Below are 16,196 nucleotides of genomic sequence, written 5' to 3' on the forward strand. Positions count from 1 at the left end.
TACTTATGTGAGAAAAGTTTCTCAGAGGTATAAGTGTATGAGAATGTAAAAAACAGCAGCAATCATATTGCTGCCAGCATACCAGAATATACCCAGATGACTAACTAGAAACCTAGCAACCTTAGGTCAGTGCCTGGCACTAATACAGGAATGCCTGTTTGATCTCTTGCTTCCTCTTTGGTAAGCCTGTGTACTGAGAGTGGGCACAACTACAGACTGGGCATGGACCAGGACAAAGACCATAAGGACACTGATGATTTTGTAGGTGTTGCGGTTGATGGATGCTGTGATGCCATGATGGTACTAAATAAGAAAAATGTCCAATACAAAGAGGATGCATTTGCCATTATCCAGCTAATGCAAATTGCCCTAGGTGATGATGGCTTGGATGTTACTAATTTTAATTTGGTCTGTTGATGTTCATTACAGGTTAATTCTGTGACTCACATAGGTTTTCATAATGTGAATTGTAATTAAAGTATCATTTCGTTTTGTTTGGGCTACATATTCTTGAAACCCTTAGGAACGAATGTTGCCAATTTGCTTTGCTGCTCTTATGTGGTGTAGACTTAGGTTGGGGTCTAGGTTGGAGACTAGGACCCAACCTGGGGTTTTTTTGTTCTAATAAAATTTCTAGTTACATAACATGGTTTTTGGTTGACGGACAGACATCAAACACATCTCTTATGACTCTTTGAAGATCAGCAAACCTTTCATTTCCAAAAAGTCACATTCTGTCCTGCCATGCACACAACTTACCCTCCAATTGTAGCTCTGTTTTTGTGTTTGAAACAGTGCAAACCAATGAACAGCCAGTTCTCATCCCTGGGTTCTGTGACTCACCTACATCATTCAAATTGTTCTTGCTTTGCAACTTTAGATGCTACTGCCTCTGGCCTTCTCTGGATTCTGGGTGATATCCTGGCCCCTTTAAGTCAAAGAGAGTGTGCCATTGACTTCAGTAGGGCCAGGATTTCACCCTTTGTCATTTTCTGTTCTTTGTACATTACTTTGTATAGTGAACACTACATTATATTTCTCCACTTGTTCCTTTCGTGTCTTTGTGTATACATTTTAGGGGTGATTGATATGTGCAACGGGTACATTCTCTCCATCTTAACTGCTATGGTCCATTTCTAAATGTAATTTTTGCCTTGTTTTTCCTCATTGTGCCTTTCATTTCTCATCTGCTCAATGATACTTTGTGAACAACAATGCATTTTTCCAATGGCCTGTACTTTACTCAATCGTCTTCTCTCTTACAACCAGGCATTTGATACGGTCTCGCATGATATTCTTATCAATAAACTAGGCAATACAACTTAGATGGGGCTACTATAAGGTGGGTGCATAACTGGCTGGATAACCATACTCAGAGAGTAGTTATTAATGGTTCCCAATCCTGTGGAAAGGTATAACAAGTGGGGTTCCGCAGGGGTCTGTTTTGGGACCGGCTCTGTTCAATACCTTCATCAACTACTTAGATTTTGGTATAGAAAGTACGCTTATTAAGTTTGCAGATGATATCAAACTGGGAGGGATTGCAACTGCTTGGAGGATAGGGTCATAATTCAAAATGATCTGGACAAATTGGAGAAATGGTCTGAGGTAAACAGGATGAAGTTTAATAAAGACAAATGCAAAGTGCTCTACTTAGGAAGGAACAATCAGTTTCACACATACAGAATGGGAAGAGGCTGTCTAGGAAGGAGTACGGCAGAAAGGGATCTAGGGGTTATAGTGGACCACAAGCTAAATATGAATCAACAGTGTGATGCTGTTGCAAAAAAGCAAACATGATTCTGGGATGCATTAACAGGTGTGTTGTGAGCAAGACATGAAAAGTCATTCTTCTGCTCTACTCTGCGCTGGTTAGGCCTCAACTGGAGTATTGTGTCCAGTTCTGGGCACCACATTTCAAGAAAGATGTGGAGAAATTGGAGAGGGTCCAGAGAAGAGCAACAAGAATGATTAAAGGTCTAGAGAACATGACCTATGAAGAAAGGCTGAAAGAATTGGGTTTGTTTAGTTTGGAAAAGAGAAGACAGAGAGGGGACATGATAGCAGTTTTCAGGTATCTAAAAGGGTGTCATAAGGAGGAGGGAGAAAACCTGTTCATCTTAGCCTCTAAGGATAGAACAAGAAGCAATGGGCTTAAACTGCAGCAAGGGAGGTTTAGGAGGGACATTAGGAAAAAGTTCCTAACTGTCAGGGTGGTTAAACACTGGAATAAATTGCCTAGGGAGGTTGTGGAATCTCCATCTCTGGAGATATTTAAGAGTAGGTTAGATTAATGTCTATCAGGGATGGTCTAGACAGTATTTGGTCCTGCCATGAGGGCAGGGGACTGGACTCGATGACCTCTCGAGGTCCCTTCCAGTTCTAGAATCTATGAATCTAAAACCCAAATAAACATATTTTTACATCTTTCTAATTTGCATATTCATTGTATTTGGAGACATTTTCAAAAAGAAAAGTTGGGTAAAATTATGGTGAATCTGAAAACTGATGCTGAATGTATTTTGATGCTGAAGTTTTTCATACAATTCTGTAAATGAACATTATTTTCCTGATGTTATTTTTCCTCATTTCATCACCTCAGTTTAACTGGGAAACAACCAGTGGCGGCTCCAGGCACCAGCGTTCCAAGTGCATGCCTGGGGCGGCAAGCCGTGGGGGGCACCCTGCCGGTCCCTGCGAGGGTGGCAGTCAGGCAACAGGCAGCCTGCTTGGGGCGGCAAAAAAGCTAGAGCCACCCCTGGAAACAACATGTTATTCCTTCTCCCTCATCTGTCCTTTCTATTTAATTTCCTTCCCAGGTGCCTATGCTTTTGTTTAGTTTTTCTCATTCATCCTAAAGCAGCTGCTTACTACTCTCTGATCTAACTTCAGACAGTTCTATTTTGATGATTAACATGGTTATAGGAATCTCACACTTTTTTAGGTAAAAGGCAAGTTAGTTTAACATTACAAATGGATATTTCTGAGGTACGGCCGGTACTCAGGTGGAGCAAGTATTTCAGTATCCAACTATATCTAGTTGAAATATTTAAAGCCAGAAGAGAATCCAAAAGGAAATACTTTTTTCACACAATGCATAATTAGGACATTGCCACAGTATGTTTGAACCCAACAACTTGGAAAAATTCAAAGAAGGATTAGCTGTTTATATGGATAACAAGAATATTCAGAGTCATAATATTAATAACACAAATTTTGGAAGAGAGATAAAACCTCATGCTTCAGGCCTTAAGTCTCTATTAGAAAGAGATTATTCAGTATCTGTCAACTGACAGGTTTCTTGCTCCTTCCTTCTTGGACAGGATACTGGTCTAGATGGACCATGGGTCTGATGCCATATGGCAATTCCTCTGTTCCTTTCTCATTTGCATTAGTGAGCATTGAGAGTAACTTTTTTGAAGTCATTGGAATTGTTATGGATTTAAACTGGTGTAATGGAGATCAGAATCTAACTCTCTGGATCTAGCTTTTGGAACACTCTTTTATTTTTTTTTCCCCATCACTTTGTATGTTTTAACATATTTCTTTTTGTTCATAGTTGATTTGTTTGTTGCAACCTATTTTAGCTTGAGCAACATATTTGTTTAATATCATTCCTAAAATGTTTCCTTTTTGCTGTCTTTAGGGACCACAGGGCAAGCCTGGCCTTCCGGGACTTGCTGGTTCTGATGGGCCTTCTGTAAGTAATTTTGTCTTTTGAATGTCTAAATTCTGTTAAAAATCAGTATGCAGCTTTGGGTCACTGCATGCAATGTACTGCATTACAAGAAGAAAAGAAGCAGCCCTCTTAGTTGGGAACAAACTTGTAAAGCCTGTGTATACCTCTGTATTATTTGAACTTGAGGCATTATTAAAGTTAGGGGGCTGCTAAGATTTGCTGAAGCCCTTTAGAAATGTGTACCTTGATAATCAATTATGATTGCAACATCTGCACTGACATGCTATGATAAGCCAATAGCCAGAGAGACATACAGTGGATCAGATCCACTGTTTCATTTATGTCAATGTGGCAGTGTAAATGGGGGATTGTAGCGAAGTGAAACTCACCAGAGCGGTGCCTCCTACTGGTTGTCTTGGAATTAGCTCTTTTCCATCATATGGAGCACCCTCTGCAGGCCAGTGTCTCGCCTGCCGCTGGCCCCATGTCCCTATCAGACCCCGGTACCTGCGTACCTCAGGATTCTGCCCCACCAGTACCCCCACGCTCTGGGTCTCCCCTCCCAGGGGAACCCTCAACCCCCGCTCACTGGGGCAAACTGTCGTCTGTCGTGGCCACTCATCATTGGCAAGGAGGTTGGACCAGCTGCATCTGCCTAACCCTAGGCTGCACCTCTGCAACCCCAGTACCTGTTTTGCCTTTAGCAAGGCCCGCCACCTGGGGATTTGCCAGGCTGGAGCTTCGCAGCTCCTTTTGCCTTTCCCCAGCCCTGCTCTACTCCTGGTAGACTGTTGGCAATGCATATTATGGCATTGTTGGAGATTCTGGTTAGACTTGAATCTTTGTCCACTTGTGCAAGTTTTTCTCACTTCTGAAAACTCTCAGCCCTTACAGACATCACTGGTATTTGAAAACCGACATTTTGTTACACATAAAAATCAGAAATAAAGACAAATGCAGTGAAGAATGAATAAGCACAGGTAGTCATGTGTTTGCATGTGTATGTGTGTGTGCGTGCTGGTGCATGAACCACTGCCTGCACCCCACCATCTGCCTAGACAGTCAGCTCCCTACCTTGTGTATGTGTTTCTTTGGTTGAAGGGTAGGGCAGGCAGCTTAAGTCACTGAAGCTCTTGGTAAGCATTACCCCTGACAGAGGTAGCACTGTAGAATCACAGACTTTCCATGCAGGGTAAGTAGTTATAACTTTGTGCGCAATAAGATCATCTGCTTGAAGATTAGTTCAGATTTTCAAACCAAGATGTATTTGTTTGAGTAAAACTGAAAAAATTGCTAATGCTGTTTCTAGCTATCTGATATTCATCCTTCTAATCAATATTCTAGAATGCATAGATAGATAAGTGCTATATATATATAGCACTTATCTAATGGTGGTATATATATATACCATTAATTAATAGCATATTTTAAATTCATTTTACCAGCTAGCAAACTGAACATAAAAATCAGAAGTTTATCAGTTAAGGATTGGCAGGTATTTTAAAATATGATTTGACATACTGAAAACACTTTTTGGAAGTTAATACCACAAAGAAGTTAATATTTAAGAAGTGGCTACATGCACAGCAAAACTAAAGATTTACTATACCCTTCAAATAAGAGTGGAGCTTCACACAGTAAAAAAAGTGTTACTTGTTGATTTCCTCATACTGTAATCTGCCATTAACATTTTTAATTTAACTTTAGTGTAATTTTTGATGACAGATCAAATATAATCAATGCTGTCTCCCACTAGGAATGCAGTGAGGAATTAATCTTTTGAGTGATCTCCCTCTCTCTCTCTCTCTCTCACACACCCACAAAAGCTTAATTCTTGGGCTACATTTCTAGTGGGAGTTTTATATAACTATAATTATATAGAATTTAAACAGTAGCAGCCTGCACCCCTCAAAAAGTTTTATTTTAAAAGTAAGCAATGATTTAAAGGAAAAGCATTTAATTAATGCTATAAATGAGACTAGATCAATCTCTTTATAGGCCTCTCAGACAACTCTTGTGACCTTTTTATATGCTTTAGGGATTTCTGCATGAAGTTGTATCATGTAGGCTCTTTCAAAATACTATAGTAATCATATCTGAGTGTGTCTTAGATTAAAAGACTCCTGCAGTTGATCAAAATGTTGCTTAATACATTCACATCAATATAACTACTGTCCAGATTTCTTTGTTAAGTAAACTAGTTATATATTAAAACAGTAAATCTCTCCTCAAAATCAAAGGTGTATTTTTCATGCTGTAGTCCAGAAACAGGGCTGGATTTGGGGTCATGATGATGTTCAATTATTTAAAACCAATTTATTTGTATAATGAATTGTTTTTCACAAAGAGCATATTTTCCAACAAATACTGTATTTATCTTTCTGTAATCAGGGTCATCCTGGCAAAGAGGGTCAGTCTGGAGAGAAAGGTGCTTTGGTAAGTTTCAAAACTTCCATAAACATATGTCTATTCAATTTGTATTTATTTGTTTATTTAGTAAATTTGTCAACCATGTAATCTGTTGCTCTTATAGCTATTGGGAACATAAGTGATAGAAAATGCATCACCCATTCACAGCATGTGTGTGCTGACAACCATATTTATTGAGTACCAGTCTGTGAACTCCACAAGCAGTTTTACTTTACCAGAGCACTCTTTTTATATTTATTCATGTCTACTCAGGATTTCATAAACTGGCACATGTTTCAGACACATAACTTGCAACTTCTTTGAGTTTGCAGTTTTATAGTGTATGCTACTTGCTGGGACTATTGAGAGGCTCAGTTAGGGAGTACATCAAAACATAAAAAGAACAGGAGTACTTGTGGCACCTTAGAGACTAATAAATTTGTTAGTCTCTAAGGTGCCACAAGTACTCCTGTTCTTTTTGCGGATACAGACTAACACGGCTGCTACTCTGAAACCATCAAAACATACACATTCAATGGATTTTTCAGTCACTTACAGGAAGTCAGTGGAAAATAATTTCTTCATTGTAGTGAAATATTTAAAGGGTTTATAAAGCTCTCTGCCATGTTAAGGCCAGATTCTGAAACCCTTACTCATGCTGAATAACACACAACTTCCCAAGTAGTCCTACCGAAGACAATGGAGTAAAGTACTATACAATATAAATATAAATCAGGGTATCAGTATCTGGCCCTTATTCTGCAATCTATTACATGTTTGGGGGCCTTTTTCTTTATTATGAGGCCAGGAAGGATTATGAAACAGGATGTACTACTAAAGTAACAAAGGTTTATCCTCTCTTAATTTTATATTTGCAAAGGTTTAGTGAAATATATTTAAAAAAATCCTCAGGAAACAATAAATGCCAAAAAATCCCCCATCAGTATCAATTAAATGTTGACTTTTTTTTTTAAATCAGACCCTGTTAACTTTGGGGATTTTTTAAAGGAGACCATGATTGATTGATTGATTACTCTAATGAAAATGCAAACACTGAAAAAAGGAGTCAGATTCTGAAGGATCTGTATATATGGGAATAGCAGATGCCTATATGAGAGTAGAGTATGGCACAGAATGTAAATTTGTGAGATTTTTTTTTTTAAATGATGGGGAAGGACTAGTAGAGTGATATACTCTTATGTCTTTATAGCTAACATGTAGCTTCTGCCCTGTGCAGACGTCATTAACACTGGTGTGTTCTCCTTATATTTTCAAAATTATCATAATTTCAGATTATTTATGTTGTGAGTTGATGTTTTTAGCATATCACTTTCATTTGAAATTTCCAAAAGGATAAATCCACAGCAAAACCATAAATAGATCCACAGAAAATCTGAAAAACGCTTTGATATTACCACAAGTTTTCTTGGGGGCAGTCAGCCAGAAAAGCCGGTCTGCCCAGGATTATTCCAATGTCTTCCTTTAGACTACTTGTGGTATCGTTAAGGTAAGTGGATCGTACTTAGAAAACTATTTGTTAACTGACTAACATACAGAGTTTTCTAATTCAATGTATTTTAGGGGCCTCCAGGTCCTCAGGGTCCAATTGGCTATCCTGGTCCTCGTGGTGTGAAGGTATGATTCATTTTTTTTTTTAATCTGAATATTTGAAACTTTCTGGTTATGTACAGTGAGGCAATTTCTCATTGCTTTCTACAGGGAGCTGATGGTGTCCGTGGTCTGAAGGGCTCCAAAGGTGAAAAGGTAAACATAGAATTGGACTTGCTTTTGTTAAAAAAATAGTGTTTTTCTGTGTTCCAGTAAACAAAAGGGTCTCCTTTTTTCAGTGCTACATCTTTTATTTCCTTACCGCAAGCAGTGTTGTTACCAGACAGCAGTGGTTACTTTTCACCATCCCAGGGGAACGTACCAAGCCTGAATCTCCACTGCTCTGCACCTTGCATAGCTATTTACATCTGTCTAAAAAGGGGGGGAGGGATAGCTCAGCGGTTTGAGCATTGGCCTTCTAAACCCAAGGTTGTGAGGGGGCCACTTAGGGATCTGGGGCAAAAATCAGTACTTGGTCCTGCTAGTGAAGGCAGGGGGCTGGACTCAATGACCTTTCAGGGTCCCTTCCAGTTCTATGAGATAGGTATGTAAAATTCTACCAGATCAGAGCAATAGCAATTTGCGCCCACTTTGCACAGGTGTAACTGACTACACACAAGGTGCAGGGCAGTGGAGAATTAGCCTTCCCTCTTTCCCCCACTGACAATAGTGGATCCCTAGAAGCTTGTCACACCCAGACACTTGTGACAATTACTACTTTCACTACTGTGATTCATACTATAGACTAGATTCTGTATTTCTTATACACCCAAACCTTCCATTGGCTTCTAGACTTTCTGGTGTCTGAAATGCAGACAATAGGCCAGATCCTTTGCTATGGCAAAAATGTGCACAGCACAAATAGGGAATGTACGTGCAAATGTGATTAAAACTCACCGTTGCATTCTCCCAAATCTGCTGCTGCTGCTATATTCAGGGCCAGTCCCCCTGCGTGAACTTAGAGCACACTCTGGCTGCTACAACCTCCATTAGCTTCTAGTGACCTCTTGGGGCCAAAACCCCAGCCAGGGATTGTCGTAGGGATATCTTAGCCGTACCTCCTTTCTTCAGTGTTATAACTGCAGGCAGTGGAGGAGTGGCATAAGAACCTCTGTGCTAACTCTATCCCACTGGAGAATCCTTGCACTGGGCTGATCCTTCTGGGGATGGATGCACAAGTTTTAGAGTCAGTCTGTCCCAGAACTGCAGTTCAAACAACCATCTCACGCAGGCATATCTGGCCATATTGCTCTATTACCACAGAGTGTACATTTATTTTCAAGACTGAAGATTCACTCTTGAAAACTGCCTTTGACATCAGTATTGGAGATCTGCCTGCAGGATCAAGTCCCTGAAAGGAATTTCATGCTTTTATAAATCTCAGTTTAATTAACCCAGCTAGCTGTTTCAGGGCTGCCCATGAAATTCTGCAATTATAATAACTTTCTTCACTATATGACCAAGCCTTATATAAACATGAGCTCTTATTCAAAATATAGCAAACATGCAATGAGGATAAATAATTAACAGATTTTTTCCATATTGATAAATAATGATATAGCTGTATCTCCACAAATAAATAGATATAAAGATAAACAGTGCTCAATAGTTCATTGTGTTCTTTGAATAGGACTTTAAAAACTAAGGACATTAAAGACCTCATGACATTAAAGACCTCCTAGTACTCTCTATGATCCTAACAGTTGTTTGATGGTAGCTGCTGTATGACACAAAACATTAGTGCACACCTCAAAATTGAGACTGATGTACCAAATACATAGAAACCCCTTAGACTCCAGGACATGTGCTGTAGTGGAGCTTATATGTCTGTTACATATAGGCATTATTGATTTAGAGCAGTCAAATACTACTATGAAAAGCACAGTATTATGAGAAGACCAAGGTAGAGCAATTGATTGATTTGGCACACCATTATTGATCTCATGTGGTCCCAAAGTTGACAAGGGAGTTATGACTCTGCATTGACCAATAGACTGTGAATAGAACTCTGTAGGTAACAAAAAACAAACAAACAAAAACAAAACAAAAAAAACAGAGTAGGGCCATAGAGCATTAGTTCATGGATTCACTTTCACCTCCAAGCTGAACTAAAATCAAGTTCCTCTAGCTCTCGGTAGCTGGAACCTCACTGTGACGATTGAAGAGTTTCAGTTCATTTGGCAACTTTTTGATCTGTGATAGGCACAGTGTTCAATCCTCATGGGTATGCAAGGTGTCCTTATTTATTTGGACAACATTATTGTCCATGGATATAATTGAGTAGCTCATAACTAAAGCATTTTTTTAGCTTTCTCATGCTCTACCTGATCAACACCTCTCTTTAAATTTTAATAAATAGGTATTTGTAACTCTAGAATTTTAATATCTGGATTATAGAGTGACCTCATGGGCCCTTTTATCACTATCACCCAAAGCACAGACAATCTGTCAGTTACCTAAACATTTTCCTAGTGTGTCTTTTTCCCATGAATCATGACCTTCTACTGCACCTCATACTGTTTTTTAAAAGATTGTAAGGTTTTTGCACAATGAGATTTGACCATACTTGTAAGTTTTGCAAGGAAATTAAAGCGCTGACATATCATGGCATGTTTCTCTTGATCCATTTACCTCTGGAAACACTTTTGTCATAGAAATAATTCTCCTTCAAATATTGAATGGAATAAAAATAATGTTATGGTTTTAGGTTTGTGGGCCATGCCAAATGTCTCTGGTTGGCATGGGAAAAGAGAAAACGTATCTAGATATAGGAGTGCAAACTGTTGAGGATGGAGTACAATGCCCTTGCTGTTTTATTAGCTACAACTGGAGCACATTGTCATTAATTCTAGACTGACATCACCAATACTTCTTCGCCTGAAGCACATCAACATTATAGTGAACCCCTTTTCTACAAGTTCATTCAGCAGAGAGAGAGCTTCCATCCCCAACAATGAGGAACAGCACCTAAAAAATGTACTTGCCAGAATCTTCTATGGTCTTGATATCAGAATGGTAGTTGTGCAAAGACTGAGATGTAGAGATAGCGGACCAAAAACTCCTCTCAATTACACTAGTGCAAATCTGGAATAATTCCATTGATTTCTTCTGATGTCAGTGGAATCACTATCCATGTGCTCAAGTGTAACTGTAGAATTTTCCTCACTGTTGTCTATTTTCATGGAAACATGGACAACTACATAATGTCTTTGAGGAGATTAGCTATCTGTAAATAAATAGTCTCCACTAGGATCCTAACATGTTCTGATTCAATCACATGTACAAACTCATCCTTAAAGTGTCAGCGTGTTTACCTTTGCCATACTGACTTGATCATTTTCTTATAATTACCCACAGAATATAGGTTTGTATCAACCAATGAATGTAACCATTGAGCCACCTTTCATGCTTTTACATTTGACCACTCTATGTGGACACTACTGTTTCTGTTAGCTCTGTGTGGCACCATATGCTGTGAACATGGGTGTACGTATGTTTACATGAATAAAGACATGTCTTTTAAAGTTCAGTGTGACCACTTTTAGTTTTATAAAGGAGTTACTAGATCAGTAAGGAATCTGTTGACCTTTCTTTCATTAAACTTTAAGAGTTTAATTCCTTTATTAGTCCATCCTTTGGATCTGCTTTCTTTTATGATGCTATTGGGCCTCTAGTAAAAATAAATAAATAAAAAGGATGAATAGTTCTGCCAATGAACAGAACAATATTAAGGTTTAGTTGCATTGTCAGTCCATCAACCAATTATGAAAAAGGATAAAGATCTTATCAGTAGAAAGCATAAACAGAATACAAACTTTAATATATAAGGATAGAATTTAATGCAGAAGATCATTGTCTTCTATGAAGAAGTTCAGAATAAATACAGAAATTTATGTCCAGCCTAAGAGAGCTTCCCCATTATTCACAACTTTTTCCCAAGATGAGCAATCATTCAGTGTAGCTGCATAGATATATATATTTTTGGATATAGTAACTGCCATATTAAAATCATTAGGCATGTGAAGTTCTAAATTGAATGGAGTTACTGCTGCTGTGCATTTATTACACTCATCCACTCAGATTACCTAATGTTTTAATTCCATTTGTAAAAGTCTCTCTTTTAATGAACATATTTTTCTATATGTTGTGCTTTCTTTAGGGTGAAGATGGTTTCCCAGGATTTAAAGGTGACATGGGTCTTAAAGGTGACAGAGTAAGTATTTATATAGGAAAATATAGTACTTAGAAATTATAGCTGTTAGCCTGTGAATATCACTTTAAACTTATTTATAATTAAATTTTAAAAAACAGTGCACACATGTAGATTTGGGGCCAGATCCTCACATGGTGGGAATCAGCATAACTCTATTGACTGCAGTGGAGCTCACTAGTTTACACCAGCTGAGCTTCTGCCCTCAGACTTCATGGTTTTAAGCTAACATTACCAACAGACTACTTAGTTATCCAGGCATCCATATTTTCACACTAATTTCATTCCATGTATAATGTACTAGATTAATCCTTCAGGGCCAGATTCTGGCTGGTGCAGGGGAAAAGGTGTAACCATATTTCACAGGGGGCCACACCGATCCTCCAAAAGTGGTGTTAATACACACCCCTAGCCTGGGTTTAAGTAACTCCATGCACAACCCCCACAACATGAATTCTGTTACTAGCACAAAAGCACTAATATTTTTTCCTAATCTTCATTTACATTAGTTTTCAAGTAATTGTTTGTTTTATAAAATAAATCTTAAGATGTCCTGCTATTGCAAACAGTGTATTGGTATGAGCATAGGCAGTGGCTCTGTATTTATAGCATATTGAATTTTAGGGTGAAGTTGGTCCACTGGGTCCACGAGGAGAAGATGGCCCTGAAGGTCCAAAAGGTCGAGCAGGTCCAACAGGGGACCCAGGTGGTGCTGGGCAGGCTGGTGAAAAGGTTAGTAACCAACAGCTAATGTATAGAAACATTGTCTCATAATGGAGATCAAACCAGGATCTTCAGCTCCAAAGGCCGGTACTGCTGAAAGTAGCTCCTTTAGCTATCAGATAATGGGAGGTTATTATGGCTGCTGAGGGCAGCCACTAGAGTGATCTCAGACACTACACAAATAATGGAAATTATTATTTTGTAGCTATACATAGAAATGCATAACACTTCCTGGCACATGAGACAGCTAAGCCCTGTCCTGAGGAGTTTACAGTCTAATCTAACGAAGACAAATATAATACAAAGAAAATTTGACACCAGAATGGATGGAGACAGTGCTGGAAAGTAGTTTGGCATTGAAAGGCTACACAGAAGATCTGAAGGAGCAGAAATTGTATGGTGAATGGGAAGACATAAGTTGTTTTAAGTATAAGGAGTATCATGACAAAAAACACAAAATCAGGAGTGGCAGAAGGAAAGAAAGGTGCTATTAAGAAGGAAGACTGAACAAAGTGTGGGGCATTAGAACATAGTGAAAAACAAAGACTGAGATGTATGGAGGGCATGTGATGTAGAATCTTGAAAATGAGAATAATGATCTTGAACCTGATATAGAAAGAGAGAGGACACTGGAAAAGGGAATTGAAGGCATGGTATGTAAAAGGTCAGAGTGGCATTTCAGTGCAGTGTTTTGGGTAGCCTGGGCCAGGAGAGAGGTAACACATAGGAGACCAAAAATGAGGGAGCTTGTGGTAGAAGAGAAGTAGGGGGATGAGAATATAGGATGGAATCAGGAGGTGCAGTGTTTTAATTAGAGCTGTGTGGAGCACAGAAATTGTTTCACAGAGGATTGTGAGATTTAAAACATTGACTTCATTCTGAATTGGAACAAACCCCCAAAATTTCAGAATTCTCCACAAAAGAAAAATCTCATTTCATTCATTTCCTGTTCAATTGATTGTGTGTTTCATTTTGACAAAATCAAAATGTTTTGTTTTGATTCTAACTTTATATATATATATACATTCACATACATACATATATACATACATATACATAACGCACACACACACACAATATCAAAATGAAAAGCCCTTTCAAAAACAAACATCTAAATGTTTTGTTCAAAAAAATATCAAAATGGGTCATTTCAACATTGTTAGAACTTATCCCCCCACACACAACTTTTTTTCTGAAAATGAAATTTTGACAAAATCAGCACAATTGTTTGACGTGTTTCAGTTGACAGAACTGCATTTTCTGATGGAAAATTGTTTCATCAAAGTTTTTCTGACCCACACTAATTTTAATTCTGGCTTTACCTCAGTATGGCCCTAAGAAAGTCATATCACCTTTCCGTATCAGTTTCTCTATCTTTAAAATGGAAGTAATGGGACTTAACCTTGGAACCTCATGGGTCTGATGTGACGATTAGATTCATAGTGCCCTTTGAGATCATCTAGTCTGTTCTTCCTCTATAACATTGTCCATAGAACTTCCCCAAAATAATTCTTAGAATTTATCTTTTAGAAAAACATCCAATCTTAAAAATTGTCAGAGATGCAGAATCCACCATAACCCTTGGTAAATTGTTTCAATGGTTAATTACCCTCATGGTTGAAAATATATGCCTTATTTCCAGTCTGAATTTATCTAGCTTCAACTTCCAGCCTTTGGATCATGTTACGCCACCTTCTGCGAGATTGAAGGGTCCATTATTAAATATTTGTTCCCCATGTAGATAGTTATAGACTGTAATCAAGTCACCCCTTAATCTTCTCTTTCTTAAGATAAATAGATTGAGCTCTTTGCATCTATCACTATAACACATTTTCTAATCCTTTAATCATTCCCATGGTTGTTCTTTGAACCCACTCCAATTTACTAACATCCTTCTTGAATTGTGGGCCCCAAAACTGGACTCAGTATTTCAGCAGCAGTTGCCAATACAGAGGTAAAATAACCTCTCTACTCCTACTTGTGATTCCCCTGTTTATGCATCCCAGGATCACATTAGCTCTTTTGGCCACAGGATTACATTAGGAGCTCATGTTTATCCATCATGATGCCCAAATCTTTTTCAGCATCACTGCTTCCCAGGATAGAGCCCTCCCCCCCCCAATCCTGTAAGTATGGCCTATGTTCTTTGTTCCTAGATGTTTATATTTATCTATATTAAAATGCATTTTGTTTGCTTGTTCCCAGTTTACCAAGTGATCCAGATAGTTCTGAATCAGTGACTTGTCATATTCATTATTTACTACTCTCCCACTTTTGTGTCATCTGCATACTTTATCAGTGATGGTTTTATGTTTTTTTTCCCAGATCATTGATAAAAATATTAAATAGCATAGGGACAAGAACTGATCCCTTCGGGAGTCTGCTGGAAACTCACCAGCTTGATGGCCATTACCCATTTATAATTACATTTTGAAACCTATCACTTAGCCAATTTTTAATCCATTTAACGTGTGTCATGTTAATTTTATATTGTTCTATTTTCTTAATCAGAATGTTGTATGGTACCAAGTCAAACAATTTACAGAAGTCTAAGTATATTATAATAACTATTACTTTTATCAACCAAAGTTGTAATCTCATAAAAAAACTGAAGTTAGTTTGATAGGATCTATTTTCTATAAACCCATTTTGACTTATGTTAATTACCTTATCCTCCTTTAATTCTTTACTAATCAATCCTGTATCATCTGTTCCATTATCTTTCCTAGTATTGATGCCAGGTTGACAGTACTATATTTACCCACATCATCCCATTTACCCTTTTTAAAAAGTTGGCACGACATTTGCTTTCTTCTGGAACTTTCCCAGTGCTCCAAGACTTATTGAAAATCAACAGTAATGGTCAAGCAAGTTCCTCAGCCAGCTCTTTTACAACTCTTAATGCAAGTTACTTGGACCTGCTGATTTAAAAATGTCTAGCTTTAATAACTGCTGTTTAGCATCCTCCAGAGATACTTTTGGAATAGAAAGAGTGTTATAATCACCATATGATGAGACTATTTCATCTGTTTTTGATCCAGGTATAAAACAGAAATATTTATTGAACACTTCGGGGTTTTTTTTCTGCATTATTGTTGATAATTCTACCATTTCCATTCAGTAATGGACCTATACCATTGTCAGGATTCTTTTTGTTCCGAATATATTAAAAAAAAAACAACTCCTTATTTACCTTAATTCTGCTGCCCATAGATTTCTCCTTGTGTTCCTTTGCTTTCCCTTACCAATTTTCTACAATTCTTAACTTCTGATTTACATTTATTAATATAAGCTTCCACTTTCTTCCATTTGTTATTATTTTTATAGCTCTCTTCACTTCCCCTCTGAACCTGGTTAGTTTTTTTAAACCATCAAAGCCTTCTTCCTAAGGTATCGGACTGAGGCTTTTTTGGGGGGCAAATAGTAAGGTGTTCTTAAATTATTACAATTTATCATTCAATTTATCTGATTAAATTCCTCCTCACAGCTGATCTGGCTCATAATTGGCCCTATCAAAGTAGTGTGTGTGTGTGTGTGTGTGTGTGTGTGTGTGTGTGTGTGTGTGTG

General features: G+C 38.0%; 1 protein-coding gene across 5 annotated transcripts in view; it reads left to right on the forward strand.

Moving 5' to 3' along the window:
• The window catches only part of LOC112108480 (collagen alpha-1(XI) chain), a 221,790-nt gene that overhangs the window by 106,582 nt on the left and 99,012 nt on the right, over positions 1-16,196 (forward strand). For all 5 annotated transcript variants that reach the window (XM_026655480.2, XM_026655483.2, XM_026655482.2 and 2 more), the window contains 6 exons: positions 3,647-3,700; positions 6,071-6,115; positions 7,670-7,723; positions 7,808-7,852; positions 11,856-11,909; positions 12,531-12,638. In XM_026655480.2, the coding sequence (XP_026511265.1) occupies positions 3,647-3,700; positions 6,071-6,115; positions 7,670-7,723; positions 7,808-7,852; positions 11,856-11,909; positions 12,531-12,638 (360 nt within the window). The remainder of the gene's footprint in view (positions 1-3,646; positions 3,701-6,070; positions 6,116-7,669; positions 7,724-7,807; positions 7,853-11,855; positions 11,910-12,530; positions 12,639-16,196) is intronic.

Source organism: Terrapene carolina, unplaced genomic scaffold (assembly GCF_002925995.2).
Source record: "Terrapene carolina triunguis isolate 2854851 unplaced genomic scaffold, T_m_triunguis-2.0 Scaffold210, whole genome shotgun sequence".
Lineage (NCBI taxonomy): Eukaryota > Metazoa > Chordata > Testudines > Emydidae > Terrapene > Terrapene triunguis.